The sequence below is a fragment of the Bos indicus x Bos taurus genome, chromosome 8, assembly GCF_003369695.1.
Source record: "Bos indicus x Bos taurus breed Angus x Brahman F1 hybrid chromosome 8, Bos_hybrid_MaternalHap_v2.0, whole genome shotgun sequence".
NCBI lineage: Eukaryota > Metazoa > Chordata > Mammalia > Artiodactyla > Bovidae > Bos > Bos indicus x Bos taurus.
The window spans coordinates 39,813,437-39,835,934 of NC_040083.1; the positions used below are offsets into that span (position 1 = coordinate 39,813,437).

Consider the following 22,498-nt stretch of genomic DNA (forward strand, 5'->3'; position numbering starts at 1 on the left):
GGACTATTATATCCCATGGGGCTGCTGGAAAAATCAAATGAGATCTTGTGTATTATCATTATTTTCATTTTAGAGCTGAGGAATTTGAGGTAAAAGAAGGATAAGTAACTTGCTTAAGTTCCCTCCACTAGTCAGAGAAGGATCAAGGGTTGAACTCAGTGGTCTTGCTCAGCTAAGTGCACAAACTCTGCATTAAACCACCACCTCTACTATGAGAAACAAATATAGAATTGTTATGGGAAAATTAGTCTTGAGTTATGTGAATTTTACTGTCCACAAGATCATCAAGAATCCCTCCATCCACATCCAGGAAATGCTTTGGTGTCCTACAGTGCTCTGCTCAAGTGGAAGCTGCATGCGCTTTATGGGGCAGTGGTTGAACTCTTGAATCATCTCTCCATTGCTGCTATAAGCACTCAATAATTCTACCTGATTTCTCTGCCTAAGACAAGAAATGGAATAGGAAGCATCACTTTGGAGAGGGAGGAGGTTGGAGACCCCCGTGGTGCTCAAGTTCTGTTCTTTTCTACTTTCTTAGCCTGGGCTAGTCATGGGCACAAATAATTGCAAATTGGACAGGAGTGGAGAAGCATTTCTCTTGTAAACTACCTGAGGGGATCTTAACTACTCAGCTCCTGAAATAAAATCTCCACTCTTCTGGGATAAGATCTTAAAGCCAAGTGGAAAGAAGTGTTAGGATTTTACCCCTCCAGTAGATCTCCCTTTTCCCTTTCCCCTGGTCCCTCAAATTCTTTCACCCTGCTGAAATATACCTTTGGCCAGTTCTTACTAATTACATTTTGCCGGTGTGTCTGTTTGCCCCTTCCTTCCATCCTCCCTCCGTCCCCCTCCCCCTTCTTCGTCCTCTCTCTCTTTTTACCATTTAAGTAACTCTGACATTTCCCTTATTGTTATTGTTTCTCTCTCTCTCTTAAATTGTTAACTTACGGACTCTCTTGTTAGTTATTAAAGAAAGGAGACTTTGACATTGCCACACAAGGTTAAGTCAGTGGGTGACAGCCTGGCCTTATATATTACTTGGCATAGAAATGAAAAGGGGCATTCAGAGACAAAAAGTAAGTCATCAGCTTCTGAACATCTCTTAAAATAGTATGCTGGTTGCATTCTACCACCATAAAACATACACAGCTGGATGCTTTGTCCTCATGCTGTGATAATGGGGAGAAGGAGGTCATGAGTACTGGAGTCTCCTTTAGCATCCACAGCAGGGATTCATGACTGGTAGTAAGAAGGATGCTGTCAGCATATTCCAATACCTTTTTTTTAGCAATCTCTTTTTTGTCTTCCAATTTTGATTTGGATTTCTCTTGGGATTAAAAATTAAGGGGTAAAAGAAACTATAATTCATTAAATCTCCACAGTAATACTCCAAGCTATATTTTATAAAGATTATTTGGCCTGAATAGACTTGTATTTTAGTTAGATACCCTTGAAGTCTTGAATCCAACAGAACTTTGCCCCATAACTTTATTACTCACTTAACAAACTGAAGAGCAATTCTATTTCATTTTAGAATATGAAAAAAAAATTATCTGTTTCGTAGAAGCTGTGTGTCCTTGAACAAGTCATTTAATCTCTCTGAACCTTGGTTTCCTCATCGGAAGATATCATTTACAGTAATAAATATAAATGGTTAATACATATGAAAATCTTCAGTCTCACTAATACTGAAAGAAATGAACATTTGAACCAATATTTACTAGCTGAACAAATATATTTTAACATAAAATTTTAAAATTCACAATTTTGAATTTATAATTTGAACATTTTAAATTATAAACTTAGAGAGGAAAATGGAAAATGGGAAGTGTCACACAGTGCCAGTGGACCTAGAAAATGCTATGATTTTCTAAGGATAATTAGGCAATGTGTAACCTTTCTATCAAAAGCATTTGTATTTTTTAACTCAACCATTCTACCTCTAGAAACTTATACCAACAAAATACTAAAGGGCTGTTCATCCCAACCCAGTTGGAAAAAAATTAACTGTCTAGTAAAGTGAATTGGCTAAAAGTTTGAGAAAGGGTGTAAAAATACACTGGACAACCATGTAGAGACTGAAAAGCATATTTTAGCAGAATATTAAATTACATGAGAAAATGGTAAATACCTACATATAACTATGTTTTGAGATGGCAAAAGTCAATTATTGTCAATAGGTGGGTTTTTTTGTAATGAGAATGCAGTAATTTATTATTTTTTATCTAAAAATATAAAACTTAAAATATGTATAATTCCAAGTAAGTCTGTATGTGTGTGCATGTGTGTGTATAAGAGTAGTGATATGGATGTTATTAATGTGCTCTTTTTCTTTTGCATTTCTGAGCACATGTTCTTTGCCCTGCTAAGCCAAGGTGTTCATATGCTTGGGAGATTAGGATTTGTTACAAAGGAATTTAAAGAAAAAAATGTACTAATATTAGACTTCTGTGTGATATGTGGGATTAGGTAGCAAGAAAGAGTGTTATTGTGAGAAAGAATGTCCCCGTATTCCTTCATCTCTTCACTAGAATATCAAAAATCCCAGCTCACAGAATTGCCCTGTAGTGTAGGAACGGAACCTTCTATCTATAGTGGCTGTCACTCCAGTGGAGCAGGCAGTTGAGACACAGGGGGATTAGAAAAAACACTTTCTTGTCAAGGGAATAATGGCAGGAAGGGAAGGGAAGAGAGATGTTGGTCCTGTTTTCTCTCTCCAGGCAGACTGCATCCAGTAAGGGGGTACATGTTAGCAAAAAGGGGGTGCAGCTCTGTCCCCTACTCCCTATTAGAAGGCTGCTTCCCAAGCTGTCCCTTGCCAATCTGGAGTACAACTATATCAACGCCAGTGTGGCAGGACAGTGTGGTCAGGCAGCAAGAGACTCAGATTTCACTTCTCAGCCACTCTGTTCCTGGTAGCAGGGATGCTGGGCTGATGGGATGGTCATGGCAGGATGAGAAGACCCTCCTTAAAGTCTAGGAGAGCACCCGTGTGAACTGGCCTGATGTAGAGAGACTCACTTATTTGTCACTTTGCAGTAGCTGCTGTGAGACAGAGGCTGTAGGTAGAGATGTCCCTCAGCTCTAAGAAAGCCAAGGGAAAGACAGAACACATCTTCACAGCTGCAGACTTCAACCAAGAAGGTGCACGGGGTAAGTTCCAACAGAGGGGACAGTGGTCTGGAAACCTTTGTCTGAATGAGTCCACACGTTACCCTGGGTTGTTAACTTTGCAAAGTCTCTTTTATTCTACAGTTGCCCCTCATCTCATTTGCTGAGCAGTCATTTGTCCTACAAAATTCTTTGCATTCTGGATTTGGCTTGTTCTTTCTTTTTTTCCTTTTTTAAAAAATATGGAACACTTCACGAATTTGTGTGTTACCCTTGCATAGCGGCCATGCTAATCTTCTCTGTATTGTTCCAATTTTAGTATATGTGTTTATTCATGGTGGCAATTATTTCGTTTCTCTACCCCCACTGTTTCCTTTAAGCTGGTAGTTAGATCTGGAGATTTGATATTTAGCAATGCTAAGGTTGAAAAGTGGATTCTGATATTGCCAGCCTGATTCATCTGTGATAAATTCACCAACAACCTTTCGAATATGATTTTGGCATCTGATGGTAATTCATTCTGTCATTCCTTCTGAACACATTTGCTGAGATTCTTCCATAGAAAGGATTTCTACCTCATCAACTGTTTGTTACCCTGAAATACCATGTATGGAAAAGGCAGGATTCATGCTTTATTTCTCCTCTTTATTGGTTTTCTAGGTAATAAATTGGTATACTAGCAACATCCAACGGTGATTGATGAGGTTCTGTTTTCTTATTCTTTGTTAGTATTATTATGAACACGTGGATTTACATGTTGTGGATGGTTTTATGTGTTGCAGTCAGTTACAGTCATGATTCTTTCCCTTGTTCAAATTTTCCCATCTTTGGTCAGTGGGAGCCCCTTCGTTTTGAATCCTGTGTCCTTTTGACAGAACTTTATCTTCAAAAGTGTCCTTATTTTCTGGCTTAGCAAATGTCTCAAGACCATCATCCCATACATTTCTTGCCCTGGAACTCTCTCTAAGTTGCTCAGTCGTGTCCAACTCTTTGCAATTCCATGGACTGTAGCCAAGCTCCTTGGTCCATGGAATTTTCCAGGCAAGAATGTTGCAGTGGGTTGCCATTTCCTTCTCCAGGGGATCATCCTGACCCAGGGATTGAAAGCGAGTCTCCTGAATTACAGGCAGATTCTTTACCATCTGAGCCACCAGGGAAGTCCCGGAACTAGGCACAGCCATTTCTCCAGACAGTCTGGGATCCTCTTAGTGGAGAGTAGTACTTAGAAACAATGATCTTGATGATGGGAGGGCTTGTTGCTACTAGGTTGTCGATGTTTCTAGCCCTTTTTAGTGGATAGCACTCAGAAATACATATTTCATAGTAAGAGACAAATAGATAATGAGTTCATACTGATGTTTCCTGTATAATTTTTTATTATTGCAAAATATTCATAATAAATTTTACCATATAAACCATTTTTAAATGTATAGCTTTGTGACATTAAGTACATCCACATTGTTCTGCAAACATCACCACCATCCTTTTTCAGAGCTTTCTCATCTTCCTAAATTGAAACTCTGAACCCATTAAACACTGACTCCCCACTCCTTTTTCCTCCAGCTTCTACCATTCTGCTTTCTGTATCTATGAAATTCTCTTCCTTTTGTGACTGGTTTATTTCACTTATCATAATGTCCTCAAGGGTCGTCCATGTTGTGGTATGTAATTCCTTACTTTTTAAGGGAGAATTATATATACCCTGTATTTATATACCACATATTATTTATCCATTCATTCATTCATTGATGAACACTTGGGTTGTTTCCATCTTCTGGCAATTGTGAATAATACTACTATGAAAATGGGTGTATAAATACCTGTTTGAGTCCCTGTTTTCAATTCTTCTGTGTTGTGTACCCAGAAGTAGAATTGCTGGATCATATGGTAATTCTATATTTAATACTTTAAGAAACTGCCATACTGTTTTTACATTGACTGCACCATTTTACATTCTAACAAGCAAAGGACAAGGGTTCCAGTTTCTCCACATTCTCATCAATAATTGTTGTCTTAATAGTAGGTATCCTAATGGATGTGAATCAATTTAAATTTAAGATTACATAGTTTGGATTAAACTTCCTTGATTTTACTTTGAAAAGCATAGTTCCTAAAGACATGAATTGAAGTGTTTATTTCCTAATCATACTATATATAAAATAGTTTTTTTAAGTGTCAATATTACTTCTAATAATAAGACCACTGAATGCAGCTTAAGATTTCTTTGTGGTTCTTTTGACACCAAAATCTTCCCTGGTGGCTCAGATAGTAAAGAATCGCCTGCAGTGCAGGATACCCAGGTTTGATCCCTGGGTTGGGAAGATCCCCTGGATTGGGATCCCTTGGGATTGGGATCCCACTCCAGTATTGTTGCCTGGAGGATTCCATGGACAGAGTAGCCTGGTAGGTTAAAGTTCATGGGGTTGCAAAGAGTCAGACATGACTGAGTGACTAACACTTTCACTTTCACATTTTTCACATATACCTCAAGGGATGTATGGTCAAATTTTCGTGTTTGAAAGTCTCTCAACAAACATAACTAAACAGAAAACAGAGTCATAGACACAGAGAATAAACAGGTGGTTCTTTGGGGGTGGAGGATTGAGAGAAATAGATGAAAGAGATTAAGAGGTACAAACTAAGATACAAAATAAATGAGTCACAGGTATGAAATGTACAGTATGTGGAATATAGTTAATAATTATGTAGTATCTTTGGTGACTGATGACAGCTATTCTTATCATGGGGATCATTTTGAAATGTATAGAAATATCAAATTACTATGTTGGGTACTAGGAATTAACATAGTGTCATGGGTCAGTCATATGACGAAAACAAACAAACTCATGCAAAAAGAGATCAGATTTGTGATTACTGGGGGTAGAGGAAAAGGGATTGGATGAAGGTAGTCAAAAGGTACAAACTTCCAGTTATAAAATAAGTAAGTACAACATGATCAGTATAATTAACACTGTTGTATGTTGTATATGAAAGTAGTTAAGAGAGTAAATCCTAAGAGTTCTCATCATAAGGAAAATTTTTTTCTATTTCTTTAATGTATCTGTATGGATGTTCACTGAAGTTATTATAGACATCATTTCATGATGTGTGTAAATTAAATCAGGATGCTATACATCTGAAATTTATACCTCAATAAAGCTAGAATGAAAAAAATAATCTATGGGTAGAATTCCAAAGAAAATGGCCTCAGAGTCAAAAATAATAAAACAGCACAACATTGTGAACACACTAAATACCACTGAACTATATATTTTTAAATGGTTAATTGTATATTATATGAATTTTACCTAAATAAAAAAAATTGAATTAAAAAAAGTCACTTGAAATAATTATGCCATCAATTTGATATACAGTTAGAACCATAGGTTTCCATTTGTTTTCATTGAAATTTTTTTTGGCTGCAAGGCATAGCATGCAGGATCTTAGCTCCCCAACCAGGGATGAAACCTGCAATCCCAACCACTAGACCACCAGGAAAGTCCATTTTCAAATTTTAGAAATTGGATTTTAAAAATTCAGTAATTTTTTAAAGTATGTAAAACTTTTACACAGTTCAGTCAAACTGTAAAACAGCACAGTCAGAGAATTCTCATGTTCATCTCCCCTCTCCTTTACTCTGCTGCCTCCCAACATATATAACCGTTAGCAGGTAGCTCCTACAGTTTACTTTATGCTATAGTTGCTTCTTTGTAGGAAATAGAAAGAAATGTTTATAGTCACATTCTCCTTCCCTTTATTACACAAAGGTGACATTTTACAAGGCCTGTTCTGGGCTTCTCTTGTTTTTCATTTATCCTGGTGCTTACCCAGTGTTACAAGAGATTTTCCTTGTTCCTTTTTCTGTTCAATACTCCTTTGTGTAGTTCTTATTATAAAGAAATCTTCCTCATTCCTTTGAACTGCTATGCTACTGTATGAATAAACCTATAGTTTATTTAACAAACTTCTACAACTACTATGGTGAACCATATGAAGGCTCCTCAAAAAACTAGAAACAGAGCTATCATATGATCCTGCAGTCCCACTCCTGGGCATATATCTGGAGAAAACCATAATTCAAAAAGATACATGCACCCCAGTGTTCACTGCAGCACTGTTTACAATAACCAAGACATGGAAGCAACCTAAATGTCCATTGACAGATGACTGGATAAAGATGTGATAATATACGTGGATTAAAGTGAAGTTGCTCGGTTGTGTCCGACTTTTTGTGACCCCATGGACTGTAGCCTGCCAGGCTCCTTCGTCCATGGAATTTTCCAGGCAAGGATACTGGAGTGGGTTGCCATTTCCTTCTCTAGGGGATCTTCCCAACCCAGGGATGGAACCTGGGTCTCCCAATATATGTGGATATATATTATCTAATTTAACAGATACGTATTGTTAGATTAAACTTGCTAATAATTTGTTAAGTTTTACATCTGTGTTATGAGGGATAATGTTTTGTAATTCTATTTTAATGTCTTTGTTTTTGAAATCAGGGTAATACTGACCTTATATTATAAAATGATTTAGTTTTTCCTCCTTTTCTATGTTCTCAAAAAGTATATTGTTATTATTTTCCCTTAAAAGTTGGAATTCACCTGTGAAGTCATCTGGACCTAGAATTTCTTTGTATAAATTGTTAACTACAAATTCAGTTTCTTTAATGGATGTTGGGCTGTTGAAGTTTTATATTTCTTTTTGGATCAGTTTTTGATATGTGTCTTTTAATGAATGTGTCCATTTCATCTGTGTTGTCACATTAATAGTTGTCTGTAGCATATCCTTAATGTCTTATAGGTCTGTTTGATGTCCTCTGTTGTACTCCTCACATTGATAATTGGTGTTTTCATATTTTTCTTGATTAGTCTGGGTAGGAACTTACAAATTTTATCAGTACCACTCTGACAGACCTAGCTTTTGGGTTCCCTGATTTTCTACACTCTTTTTCTGGTTGGTAGGCCACATTTTTGGGGTTCCCTCATCTCTGATCTTGGACTCTAAAGTTCTGGCTGCTAAGGCAATTTTCTAATGATGTCAGTAGACTTACTGCCTTTAAATAGATTTTATTTTGTATTTTTTCTGGCTTTTCAAGTTGTTCTCACCAGGAGTACATGTTAATACTTCATTATAGCCAGAAGCAGAATTGTGAGGGAAATAATTGCAGGTAGCTGGTATTATAGGAATGGAGAAGGCAATGGCACCCCACTCCAGTACTCTTATCTGGAAAATCCCATGGACGGAGGAGCCTGGTGGGCTGCAGTCCATGGGGTTGCAAAGAGTCAGACACGACTGAGCGACTTCATTTTCACTTTTCACTTTCCTGCATTGGAGAAGGAAATGGCAACCCACTCCAGTATTCTTGCCTGGAGAATCCCAGGGATGGGGGAGCCTGGTGGGCTGCCGTCTATGGGGTCGCGCAGCGTTGGACACAACTGACGCGACTTAGCAGCAGTATTATGGGAAAAGTGCTGATTTGGAAGCAGGATTCTTGGGTTCAAGACTTCTCTATTGCTTACTGATACTGCTATTAATAACCTTGGGCAAATCAAATGGACGGTTTTAGTTTCCTTGTCTGTAATGTGGGGATAACAATAATATCTTACATCACAGTGCTTCTGTAAGTATTAAGTAAAGTAATATGAAATAAAACTTTTGTGAACTATGAAAAATTTCGTGAATATAGCATGGCTCATATTTAATTTGTACAACTATGGATGCCTTGGAGGTGGAGACTGAGTCTTTTTGATCATGATTCTTCAACACTTGGCACAGTTCCTGGAACATATTTTGGCTTTTAATGAATCTTTGTTGAGCTCAGCCGATGCTGTTTACATGAATAGTTACAATTCTCACATACTGTGTTCCCATAGTTATTGGCAACACCTGAATTAATCTGGATCTGGCTGAATTATTGTTTATTATTGTTATTTAGACTAAAAATATGTACAGTATCATGTATAAATTTCTTGCATTATTCTTACAGGATTATCCTTTTTCTGGCCACAAACTGAAATATGTGCTGAAAGATCAGTAAGTAGTGGGAAATCCCTAAGGGTTGTCTCATAGGAGGAAGAGGTGACAAGATGCCCAGTTTCTAGTAATGCTGTAGGTTGAGTGTGCAGATATAAAGGAGGTTGCTAAGTGATGTGTCACTAAAGCTTATAAGCTCTTACCTTGCTACCACATTCCTTTATAGTTTCTGCCTGTGGGGCTGTGTTGTTTGGAGGAATTTAACTATACCACGTACAGAAGACAGGTTTGTGTGTTATCTTAAAACCATTTCTAGGTTTTAAGAATGCAAACCTAGAATGCAAACATGCATTCATATCTCACCAGTTTTAAATTCAAATGTAAAGTTCATTCAGGCTAGATCACTGTTTCCCCAGCTCCAAGATTCTGCATGTGTGTGTGTGTGTGTGTTAGTTGCTTAGTTGTGTCTGGCTCTTTGCAGCCCCATAGACTGCAGCCTACCAGGCCCCTCTGTCCATGGGATTCTCCAGACCAAAGCACTGAAGTGGGTTGCCATTCCTTCTCCAAAAGAAACTATGGAAAGAAAGAAAGTGAAGTCCCTCAGTTGTGTCCGATTCTTTGCGACCCCATGGACTGTAGCCTACCAGGCTCCTCCAACCATGGAATTTTCCAGGCAAGAGTACTGGAGTGGGTTGCCATTTCCTTCTCCATACCACCTCATAATTCTTATCCACATCTCTGTACCACTTACATTATTTACCTAAGATTTTCTTTGAACTAATTTTCTTTTTCCAAATGAATGCATTTTAAAAGAAAATTATCACTGTTGCATATTGAAAATCAATACCGCCCCAAAAAGAAAATCAATACCACTTTCCAAGATTATGGTATAAATTAAAAAATGATGAAAACAAAACAATTTTATTAAGTGCTACAAAGAGATCATTGCCTATTGAAGACTCTGAGTTCTGGGCTTGCTGTCTTTTAGGGATATACTAGCTTAAATTGTCTCTAAGATCTCTGATTTCAGCTTTCAACACCTATGGTGTTCCAAATTCTTCTCTTCCTACTATTTGTGGATTTCCTCCCTCAGTTCTCACTCATGCAAACTGTTTCTGCTTACCTCATGTACAAATGATTCCTTTTTACCAATGACTGCCTCCATTTTTAGTGTTGAGAGTCACTATGGAAGAAAAAAAACTCAGGAATTCTATGTAAGAAATATAAAAAGGGGGGAAATTGTGAAAAGCAGAAAGTGATTAGGAGAAGGTGACTCAGACAAAAGTCATCCTGCTTCCTTGACCTAGAATAGTTTCCTCTATTTTCCCAAACATTGTCTTTTCATGTCCCTGTACTTTCACTTTGAGGTTAGAATTAAAATAAGCATATTCTAAAAAGACAGATGCTTCTAGCAGGATGAAGAAACCATTGAAGGAAAAGAAATGAAATAATTTTGATGAGTGCTGTAATTGGAAAACCAGGGGAGTGTAAGAGGAGAGAGGGTTGGTTGAGAAGGCAAGAAGAAGTGAAGTCACTCAGTTGTGTCTGACTCTGCAACCCCACGGACTGTAGCCTGCCAGGCTCCTCTGTCCGTGGGATTTTCCAGGCAAGAATACTGGAGGGGGTTGCCGTTTCCTTCTCCAGGGGATCTTCCCAACCCAGGGATCAAACCCAGGTCTCCTGCATTGCAGGCAGATTCTTTACCATCTGAGACACCAGGGAATCCCAATAGGGAAGGCCTAGAGAGATAGCAGGTAAATAGAAGAAGGTGAGAAAATCTCAAAGAAAAATTTAGCATAGTTTAAAAATTTCGTTCCCCTCCTTCTTATCCTATCATCTTAATTTCTGTTCTAGAGACTCACACATTGTATTAGTATGGAAAATTATACAGTTCAGCTGCTTCTTAGGTGAAGTCAACTTCATAGGCTAGGATTCTCCCCACCATTAGTAAAACTGTTTCTAAGAGAAAATGTATTCCGCGTTTTGTGACAGTATTTCAGAACCCAAGAACTGTACAGTGTTCCACACACAGTGGGTAATTAAGGAATGTTATTTCTACTGTCTGCCTTTGTAAATCTCAAGTGGGACAGAAAATGTCAGGAAGATTGTTAATATGACATGGATTTTTCCAAGAGAACAGTTCAATTTTACTTACAGCATCTGTGTATTTTAGGTCCTCTGTTAGGTTTCTTATCACTGTAAGTATAATGGTTCTTCTGATGACTTCCAGGCAGGTTCTCAGTCAGACCTTTTCAGACTATCTGTGGTGAAGGATGAGGATGTGTGTGTGTGTGTGTGTGTGTGTGTGTGTGGGTGTGTGTGTATGATCTGTGGGAGATGAATCTTAGTAGGCAGCTTGTGCTACATATGACTCACCACACTAGTCTGACAATTTACCTCACTTAACAAGACAGCTTGACCAACCTTGAGCTTGGATGTTCTGATAATGTCAAATTGCTCTAAGAGCTTCTAAATACACTCTTAATTTCTGGGCTTATCTCATTGAAGACTGATGAAAGAAAGTTCACAGATTGCAGTTTGAGCGGTCTGGTCTGGTATATATTTTCTGAGGGTTTCTCTTATAAAATGACAAGAGACTTCTGCAGCTGTGGGGCTTCCCATATAGCTCAGTGGTAAAGAATCCGCCTGGTAATGCAGAAGACATGGGAGACTCAGGTGTGATCCCAGGTCAGGAAGATCCCCTGGAGTAGAAAATGGCAACCCAGTCCAGTATTCTTGCCTGGAAAATTCCATGGACAGAGGAGCCTGGCAGGCTAGTGGTCCATGGTGTCTCAAAGAGTCAGACATGACTGAGCACACATCACCACCACCTCTTCCACGCTGGGGAGTCCTTCTATTGACCTAAAATATATGTAGTATTAACAGTGTGGTCCATGGACAAAAATAAGAATTACTGGTTTGTAACATGAATTTTCCAACTCACTTGGCATGTTCTTGTTGCTATTCTCAGTTTTTAAAAACTCTTCCAGAAAATTAGAAGCTTAGAGAGTTTGGAGATCTTATTATACTTTTTTGCCAATTATTGTAGTATTTATATTTTACAACCATAATACATAAAATAATTTATAAATCATTTTCTGTCAGGTTAAGTTAATGCTGCAGTAACAAATTATCCCTGAAATCTCAGACCTTTATAACAACAAGCATTTATTCCTTTTTCATGCTGTATATCCATCAGGGGTCCTTTTCAACTCAGCTCCAATTTGTCTTCATTTTAGGACTCACAGTAAGAGAGCAGTCTAGTGCTGGTCTTGTGGTCAGGGAGAAGAGAAGATGGCAGCTATGTGATGGCTCTTAAAGCTTTACCCAAATGGTGCACATTACTGTCTCTCGTATTTCAGTGGCCAAAGCAAGTCACACAACCAGGCGTGAAGCCAATGAATGGGTCAGGCATGTACAGCCTTCCAGAGGGAAGGGCCTGGAAGGAGGGGCAGCAAAGAATTCAAACTCGTAACACTTATGATCCACACTGTAAAAATCTGAATGAGAGTTGGGGAAAGATCAGAGAGGCGTTTCAAAATATGGGGACTCTACTCCGTAACTAAAGGAGATAAAATTACTTTTACTAATTTTACTAACAGTTTGAGAACAATTTGCTCTTTTTTCCTAGCTTTATTGAGATATAACTGACACATAATGTTGTGTGTTAAGTTACACAGTGTAATGATTTGATACATGTATATATTGTGAAATGATTACCACAAGTTTGTTTAGGTATCTATTGCAATACATAGTTATAATATTTTCTGTATGTGGTGGGAACTTTGAAGACTTACTCTCTGAGTAGCTTTCAAATATACAATAAAGTTTTGTTAGCTCTAGTTAACCATACTGTACATTACATCCCCTGAACTTACTCATCTTAAACCTGAAAGTTTGGGGAGTTCCCTGGTGGTCCAGTGGCTAAGACCTCACTCCCAATCCAGGGAGCCTGCGTTCGATCCCTCATCAGAGAACTAGATCCCACATGTAACAATTGTTTATATGAGTTCAGTTTTTTTTAAGATTCCGTATATAAGTGAGATCACACATTCTTTGTACTTCTCTGTCTGACTTATTTCACTTAGCGTAATGCCCTCAAGATTCATCCATGTTCTCACAAGTGGCAGGATTTTCTTTCTTGTGGCTGAATAATATTCCATTGTATATAGACATATATACACCACATTTTCTTTAGTCAGCCATTGGTGGACATTTAGGCTGTTTTCATATTTTGGCTATTGTAAATAATGCTGCAGTGAATCTGGGGTACACATATCCTTTCTAGAGAGTGATTTCATTTCTACTGGATACATCCCAAAAGTGGGATTGCTGGATCATATGGTAGTTATATTTTTAATTTCTTGAGGAACCTCCACACTGTTTTCCATAGTGGCCGCATCAGTTTGCATTCCTACCAATGATGTCTGAGGGTGCCTTTTTCTCTATATCCTCCTCAGCATTTGTTATCTCTTGTCTTTTTGATAATAGCTATCCTAACAGGTCTGTGGTGATATCTCCTTGTGGTTTTGACTTGTATTTCCCTGATGACTAGTGACATTGAGTACCTTTTCATGTAGGTGCTGAATGGTCATCTGAATATCTTCTTTGGAAAAATGTTTATTCAGAGTATTTGCCCATTTAAAATTGGATTATTTGTTCTTTTTGTTATTGAATTCTATGAGTTCCTTATATATTTGGATATTAACCCCTTATCAGATATGTGGTTTGTGAATATTTTCTCCCATTCTATAAGTTGCTTTTTCATTAAATTAAAAAAAAATTATTGTTTTATTTATCTGTTTTCGGCTGCACTGGGTCTTCTTTGCTGCATGGGTTTTTCTATGGTTGGACCAAAGCGGGCTACTCTTCAGTTGTGGTGGCTTCTCTTGTGGAGCATGGGCTCTAGGGCATGTGGGGTTCGGTAGTCGCAGCACGTGGCTTCAGTAGTGGCAGCTCCCGTGCCCCAAAGCACAGGCTCAGTAGTTGTGTGCACGGGCTTAGTTGCCTCACAGCACTGGGGAATCTTCCCAGATCAGGGACTGAACCCTTGTTTCCTAAATTGACAGGTGGACTCTTTACCACTGAGCCACTAGGGAAGCCCTGCTTTTTCATTTTGTTGATTGTTTCTCTTTTTCTGTGCAGGAGCTTTTTAGTTTGATGTGTGAAAGTGAAAGTGTTAGTCACTCAGCTGTGTCCAACTATTTGTGACCCCATGGACTATAGCCCGCCAGGGTTCTCTGTCCAAGGGATTCTCCAGGCAAGAATACTGGAGTGGGTAGCCATTTCCATCTCTAGGGGATCATCCTGATCCAAGAATCAAACCTGGGTCTCCTGCATTACGAGCAGATTCTTTACCATCTGAGCCAAACTAAGGAATCCCTTAGTTTGAGGTAGTTCCACTGGTTTATTTTTGTTTTCATTACTTGTGCTTTGGTGTCATATTCATAAAAACACCATAAAATCATTGCCAAGACCAATGTTAAGGAGCTTTTTCCGTTTTCTTCTAGGAGTTTTATGGTTTCAGGTCTTACACATCTTTTATCGATTTAAAGTTAATTTTTGTGAATGGTATGAGATAGGAGTTCACTTTCATTCTTCACATGTGACTGTTCAGTTTTCCCAACACTGTCTGTTGAAGAAACTGTCTTCTCCTCATTGTGTATTCTTGGGCCTCTGTCAGATATTAGATGGTTGTACATGTGTGGGTTCAGTCTTGGGCTCTCAGTTCTGTTTTATGTGTCTGTTTTATGCCAATACTATAACGTTTTGAGTACTATATTTTTATAATATAGTTTGAAATCAGGATGTGTGATGCCTCTAGCTTTGTTCTTTTTTCTCAGAATTGTTTTGACTATTTAGAGTGTTTTGTGATTTCATATACATTTTAAGATTTTTTTTTTCTATTTCTGTAAAAATTGCCATTGAAATCTGGACAGGCCCTGATTGACTCTATGGATGGCTTTGGGTAGTATGGACATTTTAACAATTTAATTATTTATTTTACTCTGTCTTAAAGGCTCTTGTGTGATTATTTAAGTGTCATAAGTAGAAAATACATCCCCTATGGAAGAAATATAGATGACTTATTTTAAAAAGAAAAACATCATGGGAACTTATCTCTCTGGGGTATACATGGATGACATATTAATAAGCATGATTATAAAGGAAACACAAAATAGAATAAAGTCTAACTGGATACTAACTCAATTTATATCTGAGGTTTCAAAATGTCAATGTCTTTTATCTTGATTTGTGTGGTTCATTTTAGAAGATGGAAATATCACAGAAAAAGAGTAACATATTCATGTTCTGAAACTTGTCAGAGAATTCCTGATTTGGTAAAATAAGAGGATATCTGCACTTCCCGAGAAGAAGTCAGACAGGTCTTAGGAGTTATTAAAAATTATTAATTCTCTGAGGACAGGAAAAAAATTGCTTTAAACCTTTCTTAAAATAGGGCTCATTTCATATCAAAGAATTAATATGTCCCCTTAAGTACGTAACAAACAGCCAGGGAGTAATTGGGCTCACATGGGGCTAGTGCTCTTCGAGATCCTTGTGTTTTTTTTTTCTGTTTAAATTTATTTATTTATTTTTATTTTATTTTATTTTATTTTATTTTTTTTTTTAAGAGAATCATTTACACAGTCCAGGTCTTTATTTTTACACCCATCAGGCCATGAATTCATAGGGAATGGGCTCCAACAGTTCGGGTTCCTTTCCATTGGTCCTCACAAAGTGTGCTTCTCTGGGTGGAGCAGGCTGGCGCTTCAGCTGAACCCAAGTCCCTTTCTCTTTGGCTTCCTTCTTTTTCTGATCATTTTCCTTCACACGTTTCAGGAAGCTATCTCGGCTCTTAGAGTGCTTAATATGCTCGATACGCACATTAATTCTCTTGGCAAGAATCTTGCCCTTAACTTGTTTGTTTACAATGATGCCAACAGCATGCTGGGTGACATTATAGACTCTTCCAGTTTTGCCATGGTAACATTTGTGGGGCATTCCTTTTTGAACAGTACCCATTCCCTTGATATCTACAATATCACCCTTCCTGTAGATTCGCATGTATGTGGCCAAAGGAACAACTCCATGTTTTCTGAAAGGCCTGGAGAACATGTAGCGGGTGCCCCGCCTCTTTCCCTTTGTGTTGGTCATCTTGGCGAATCACTGGAAGATGGCGGTTCCGGCCGAAAAGCTATTTTATTTTATTTTTAAACTTTACAATATTGTATTGGTTTTGCCAAACATCAAAATGAATCCGCCACAGGTATACCTGTGTTCCCCATCCTGAACCCTCCTCCCTCCTCCCTCCCCATACCATCCCTCTGGGTCATCCCAGTGCACCAGCCCCAAGCATCCAGTATCGTGCATCGAACCTGGACTGGCGACTCGTTTCATACATGATAGTATACATGTTTCAATGTCATTCTCCCAGCTCTTCCCACCCTCTCCCTCTCCCACAGAGTCCATAAGCCTGTTCTATACATCAGTGTCTCTCTTGCTGTCTTGTATACAGGGTTATTGTTACCATCTTTCTAAACTCCATATATATGTGTTAGTATACTATGTTGGTGTTTTTCTTTCTGGCTTACTTCACTCTATATAATAGGCTCCAGTTTCATCCACCTCATTAGAACTGATTCAAATGTATTCTTTTTAATGGCTGAATAATACTCCATTGTGTATATGTACCACAGCTTTCTTATCCATTCATCTGCTGATGGACATCTAGGTTGTTTCCATGTCCTGGCTATTATAAACAGTGCTGCGATGAACATTGGGGTTCATGTGTCTCTTTCCCTTCTGGTTTCCTCAGTGTGTATGCCCAGCAGTGGGATTGCTGGATCATAAGGCAGTTCTATTTCCAGTTTTTTTAAGGAATCTCCACACTGTTCTCCATAGTGGCTGTACTAGTTTGCATTCCCACTAACAGTGTAAGAGGGTTCCCTTTTCTCCACACCCTCTCCAGCATTTATTGCTTGTAGACTTTTGGATTGCAGCCATTCTGACTGGCGTGAAATGGTACCTCATAGTGGTTTTGATTTGCATTTCTCTGATAATGAGTGATGTTGAGCATCTTTTCATGTGTTTGTTAGCCATCTGTATGTCTTTATTTTTGAAAGACTGCATTTTGGAAATGCCTTGTCAGAAGTAGAAAGAAAGAACAAGGACAAATCCCCGGTGCATGTAGAGGATTCTTCTTTTTTTTTTTTTTTTAGCTTTCATTGTCTTTTGCTCTTATTGATTTATATTACTAATAAATGCAGTATTTTGCAGTTTACTATTCAGTTGTATGATATGGGATGGGAATGTAAAATTTAACCTTTCTCCTTATAGTCCAACGTGGAATATATTACATACCTCTCTATCTGGCTCCCCTATCTAGGCATACGTTTATGAATATATATTGTACATATATCTGTTCATATACACATGTACATGTATATACATGTGTTTATATATAAGAATAACATATACATAAATAATATATTGTACATAAATGAAATAAACTCCTTTATTTGCCTCTTTCCTTTCCCTCCTTGCCAATAATGTCTCTTTTTTCTTTTCCTTTTCTTTAGCCTTCTTTTCCTTTTTTACTGTTTTCCTTCCTTCTTTCTTTCTTTCTTTCTTTATGCTACCCTTGGGATAGCTTTTTCAACTTTTTGTTTTGACAGCTATTAGGAGTACCTTTTTCTAAGACCTCCCAGTGTTTAAACTTGGGAAAAAGAGTTGTGCTTCTAGCCAGAACATCCAGCTATATTAGTCTACAAGATATATGCCTAGCTTCTTCATGGGGCACAGTGTGGCCAGGGATTGATGCCTGAAGATGTGCCACCGGGGTGTGCCCTTCTGTTTTGACATCATGATGGTAAACCATTATGCTTGTTGTGGTAAACTATCATGTCTGTATAGAAGTTACAGGATGTGCAGAGTTCATTCATCACAGTCTGTTTTTTTGATCTGGTTCTGACACCAGTTCTATAAAGTGGGAATGTCAATGCCATTTTATAATTAAAGGTTAAGTTTCAAACCCAACATTGGGGAGATCCTTAGTGACCTCTTCTTCCTCCTTCCTGATTTCTTTCTCAATCTACACATAAATCTTAGGTGTCCATGTTCCTACATGACAGCCTGAGAACCCCCAACATTGATTAACCTACCACTAACCTATAATGTTATCCTTTCTCTTGGTCATAGTTTATTGGCCTAAAGGTGAATGCTGGATCTGAACCGTATTAATTGGGGTTCATCTTTAGGATTTTAAAAACTAGAACTGAAAATTCAGCACCTCTTCAGTGGCACAAGTTTTCAGAGGATTTGTCTCCATCATTTCACTGAAAATAGCTCTTATCAAAGTCACCTCTGAGCCCCTGTGATCCTGTTGCTGCTGCAGCTGCTAAGTCACTTCAGTCGTGTCCGACTCTGTGTGACCCCATAGATGGCAGCCCACCAGGCTCCCCCTCTGTGGGATTCTCCAGGCAAGAACACTGGAATGGGTTGCCATTTCCTTCTCCAGTGCATGAAAGTGAAAAGTGAAAGTGAAGTCGCTCAGTCGTGTCCGACTCTTTGTGACTCCACCTAATGCAGCCCACCAGCCTCCTCCGTCCATGGGATTTTCCAGGCAAGAGAACTGGAGTGGGGTGCCATTGCCTTCTCCGTGTGGTCTTGCTAGGTGGTCAGTTCTCAAGCCTCATTTCTCTACACCATTCAGCAGCTTTTAGCATGGTCGATCACTTTTTCCTCCTTTGTTTTCTGAGATGGCTTATAGGATACCATTGTCTCTTGCTTCTCCTCTTATCTTGCTAGCTATTCCTTCTGAGCCTTCTTTGCAGGCCTCCTCATCTCTAACAGTTGAGGAGGTCTGGGGCTTTGTCTTCAGGCTTCTTCTACTCTCTGTCTTAGGCTACCTTTGGTTCTCTCCACCTTTACACCACATCCAGTACTTTAGCATATAATGTTGACTAACTGCCTTCAAAATATATTCAGCATATGACCATTTCTCACCAACTCTACCACATTATTTCTTATCTAGATTATTGAAATAGCCTCCTAAATAGGCCCCCTGCCTTCGCTTTCCTCCCCTCCAAGTTAATCTCCATGCAGCAGCCAGAGTGGTTCCACTCAAACATAAGTCAGATCCTTTCACTTCTCAGCTCAATATTTTCCAGTGATGTTCCATCTCAGAGCAAACACCCAGAGTAAACATAGTGATCTTGGATCTATTAATATATGACCTGGCTACTGTTACCTTCCGATCTTGTCTCTTGGCACTCTTCTTTTCTCCCAGTTCTACTCCAGTACACTGGCCCCTTGTTTGTCCTTGAACATGTCACGTGTATGTTCCCACTTAGGGGTCTTTGTATTCGATGTTACACCAGATTTTCTTTTTACTTTCTCCCTAACTTCATGGTTTGTTCAAATATAACCAAACAGTAGAAGACTTTCCCTGACCACTTTTACAAAATAACACACCACCACTACCGCTGCAGCCACTCAGTAGTCCCTAACCTCTTATGCTTATTATTGTTCTCTACAACAGTTAATACTGCCTTACATATTACTTGTACATATGTCTGTTCTGCGACTTTCTCCACTCCACAAGTACACGAGTCCCTGAGGGCAGACATTTTCCTTGTCACTACTATTTTGCTAGTGCCTAGAACAGTGCCTGCTCAGTCAGGCTCAAAGGCAACAGCTATTGAGTGAATATATAAATTTAATAGCCTAGATCAGAGAAAGGCAGGGAAAACCAGTCTGAAAAAAAAAAAAAAAAGAGAGAGAATGAAGCTAGCTTGCTGGGAGGAGCAGAGACCAGATGAAAGGTGAGTCCTGGCTGGGCCTGAGTCACTGATTGTTCCAGGTGCTCAGGTGCATTTCTGATCTCCTGCAGCTTGGTGGTTCAGCTCTCCCATGTAATTTATGGTCTTTAGTGTTTAAGTGGCCTTTAGTTTCTGTATCTACCAGAGTCCTAACAAGTCTGCCACAGTCATATGTACAGAAGGAGCTATAGGGCCAGAATCCAGATCTTGGATTTTTAGTCCAGCATGATACAGGCATTTCTGCAGTTCAAAGCCCTTACATGATTACAGGGCCAAAGATGTAAGTGCCAAAATCCGCTTGAAACAAGGACACAGAGGGTGTCAAATGTGAATGACTTTCTGCTAAACTTGCTAAATATCTGCTTTTCTCCTACAGAAAGTGCAATCGATTTTATTATAAATGTACATTTTCAGGATCTGAAAAGGTACAAGCAAACACATCATCTTTGAGCGCTCCATAATTGATTGATACATGATGTTAAAGAATAGACTTAAACATTAATTGCATGAATGACTGGATGAATCCTCCAATGTTAGGTTGGAAGGAATGTAAGAGGCAGTTTCATCCATTCAGAGAAATATGATCAACCCAGGATAACTTGCTCAGTGACAGAACTAGAACTGGAACCCTACTATCCCAAGTCTGACCCTCTACCAGCCTCTTTCTTACTACACAGGATGCCTCATTCTTCTCCTCTCCCTTGTCCTTTCACTCCCATTCTGTTAATAATCTCTCCATCAACAAATTGTGGCTAATGCTATTTAGTTGTCTATAAAGACCGTGGTGACAGATTTTTAAATGAACTCAGGGTAACTGAAGACTGTAAGATGGAAGGAAATCTCACACAAGTTGTGAATGAAATATAAATCAATCAAAACTCAGCAATTTATGAGCTCACCCATGTGGAAGAACAGTAACTTTAGAATATGTCACAAAGGCAGATTTAAGGAGTAGACTTTTTAATATTTCTATTTTAGACTGAGAAATCAATTATTATCTCAGAGCTAAATTCTACTTTGCACTATCTACCCAGGACTCTGGGAAAAGGTATAAATTACCAAATGAAGTGTAAAAACACTAAATGTTGCTTAATTCTTGATAGTTTTGGTGAGATGAATGGTATAAAAATAAGGAAGAGCTATAGTATATTAAAAAGAATAAAAAATATTTATTGTCACACATGCAGAGTTTTAGGTTATATGAAATCAGAGTTTCTTCAAATTTGGAAGATCCACTTTAGGATATCAGCATGGGAATATGTCACCTCCTACTGTATGTCCTTTAAAAAATGTTATTTATTTATTTGACTATGTTGGGTCTTCGTTGCTGTGTGGGGGCTTCCTTTAGTTGCAGCAAGCAGGGGCTACTCTTCATTGTGGTGCTCAGGGTTCTCATTGTGGTGGCTTTTCTTGTTGCAGAGCACAGGCTCCAGAGCATGGGCTCAGTGGTTGTGGCACATGAGTTTAGTTGTCCTGCAGCATGTGAAATCTTCCTGGATCAGGGATTGAACTGGTGTCTCCTGCGTTGGCAGGCAGATTCTTAATCACCAGACCACCAAGGAAGTCCCTATATGTTTTTTCTTGAGTAACCCTGCTTATATTGAAAGCATGGGAGAGAGAACCTAATATGCCCAGTCTGGGCCATATTACACCCACTGACCAGAGGAGAGTAGGCTATATACCCTGCCAAAGGGGAAGGGTAGTTCTCCAAGACAGAAATGGAGATGTATTTATCAAAATAAGAGGAGATGTATGCTAGAAAGGGAGAAATAACAGGTGTCCACTACTGTCCCCTAGATCTGTCCCTTTGCTCTTTCCCTCATGTTACCATGTTATCATAATGTGTTGAGAAAGCAGGATATGGGGCAAAGGGGCCTGGATTTTAAGACTTAGACTTGAGCTTCAGCTCTCTACAATCTTGGGCTAGTCATAATAACCTTTGTTTTTTCCATCTATAAAATTAGAGGTTTTTAACATGTTGAAAAGATTTCTTCCTATTTCAAATGATAAGACTACTGTGCAAACTTGGGTGCTGTCCATGGTTCTGCCAATTTAAAGTGAAATCTTTATAACTTTACTTCAAAGGCTTTGTTTTGATAAATAAGCCAAACTTGAGTTTATTCTGCTTAAACACCAGGAATCTGAAGGCAGACACACAAGTAGCCACTCCGATTGGGATAATAGAGAGCTGTGGAGGAAATCTTAGACTGGGCATTAAGAGGATCTGGTGCAGTACTTATTTGTGTTTGTCTGGTATTCATTCACCTTTCTTCAGTTAAAAACACCGCAGTTTTCCTTTGATCAGTCAGTCATCCCCTATCACGCCATACGATTCAGGTAGAGTTGACCTCTCCCTTTCTTCCCCGCTGCATTGACCCACCATTGTTGCAGTGAGGGATCGCAAGATCTTGAACTGGGCTGAATTAGATGAGAGCTCCAAAAGAGCTTTAGTGGCCAGTATCAGTTAGGGAAAGCTTCACTACTTTGGAGGACAAATAGGACAGGAACAAAAGCGAAAACAAAATAAAAGAACAGGACTTGAGCATAGAATACATTGGTCTCAGGTGCTGAAGAGAGGACTATGCCAA

The 22,498-nt window shown here is 38.7% G+C and overlaps 1 protein-coding gene and 1 pseudogene across 1 annotated transcript; both read right to left on the reverse strand.

Moving 5' to 3' along the window:
* Positions 1 to 3,347: 3,347 nt before the first annotated feature.
* On the reverse strand, positions 3,348 to 3,447 carry LOC113898006 (annotated as a pseudogene).
* A 12,279-nt stretch (positions 3,448 to 15,726) lies between these two features.
* Positions 15,727 to 16,285, reverse strand: LOC113897071 (60S ribosomal protein L21). The gene has a single exon (XM_027549362.1). It carries the CDS (start codon positions 16,243 to 16,245, stop codon positions 15,763 to 15,765), a length of 483 nt encoding a protein of 160 aa, XP_027405163.1. The 5' UTR covers positions 16,246 to 16,285; the 3' UTR covers positions 15,727 to 15,762.
* Between the last annotated feature and the right edge of the window lie 6,213 nt (positions 16,286 to 22,498).

Excerpts from the sequence above, each read along its gene's own strand:
- LOC113897071 (XM_027549362.1), bottom strand. The coding sequence starts at position 16,245 with ATGACCAACACAAAGGGAAAGAGGCGGGGCACCCGCTACATGTTCTCC.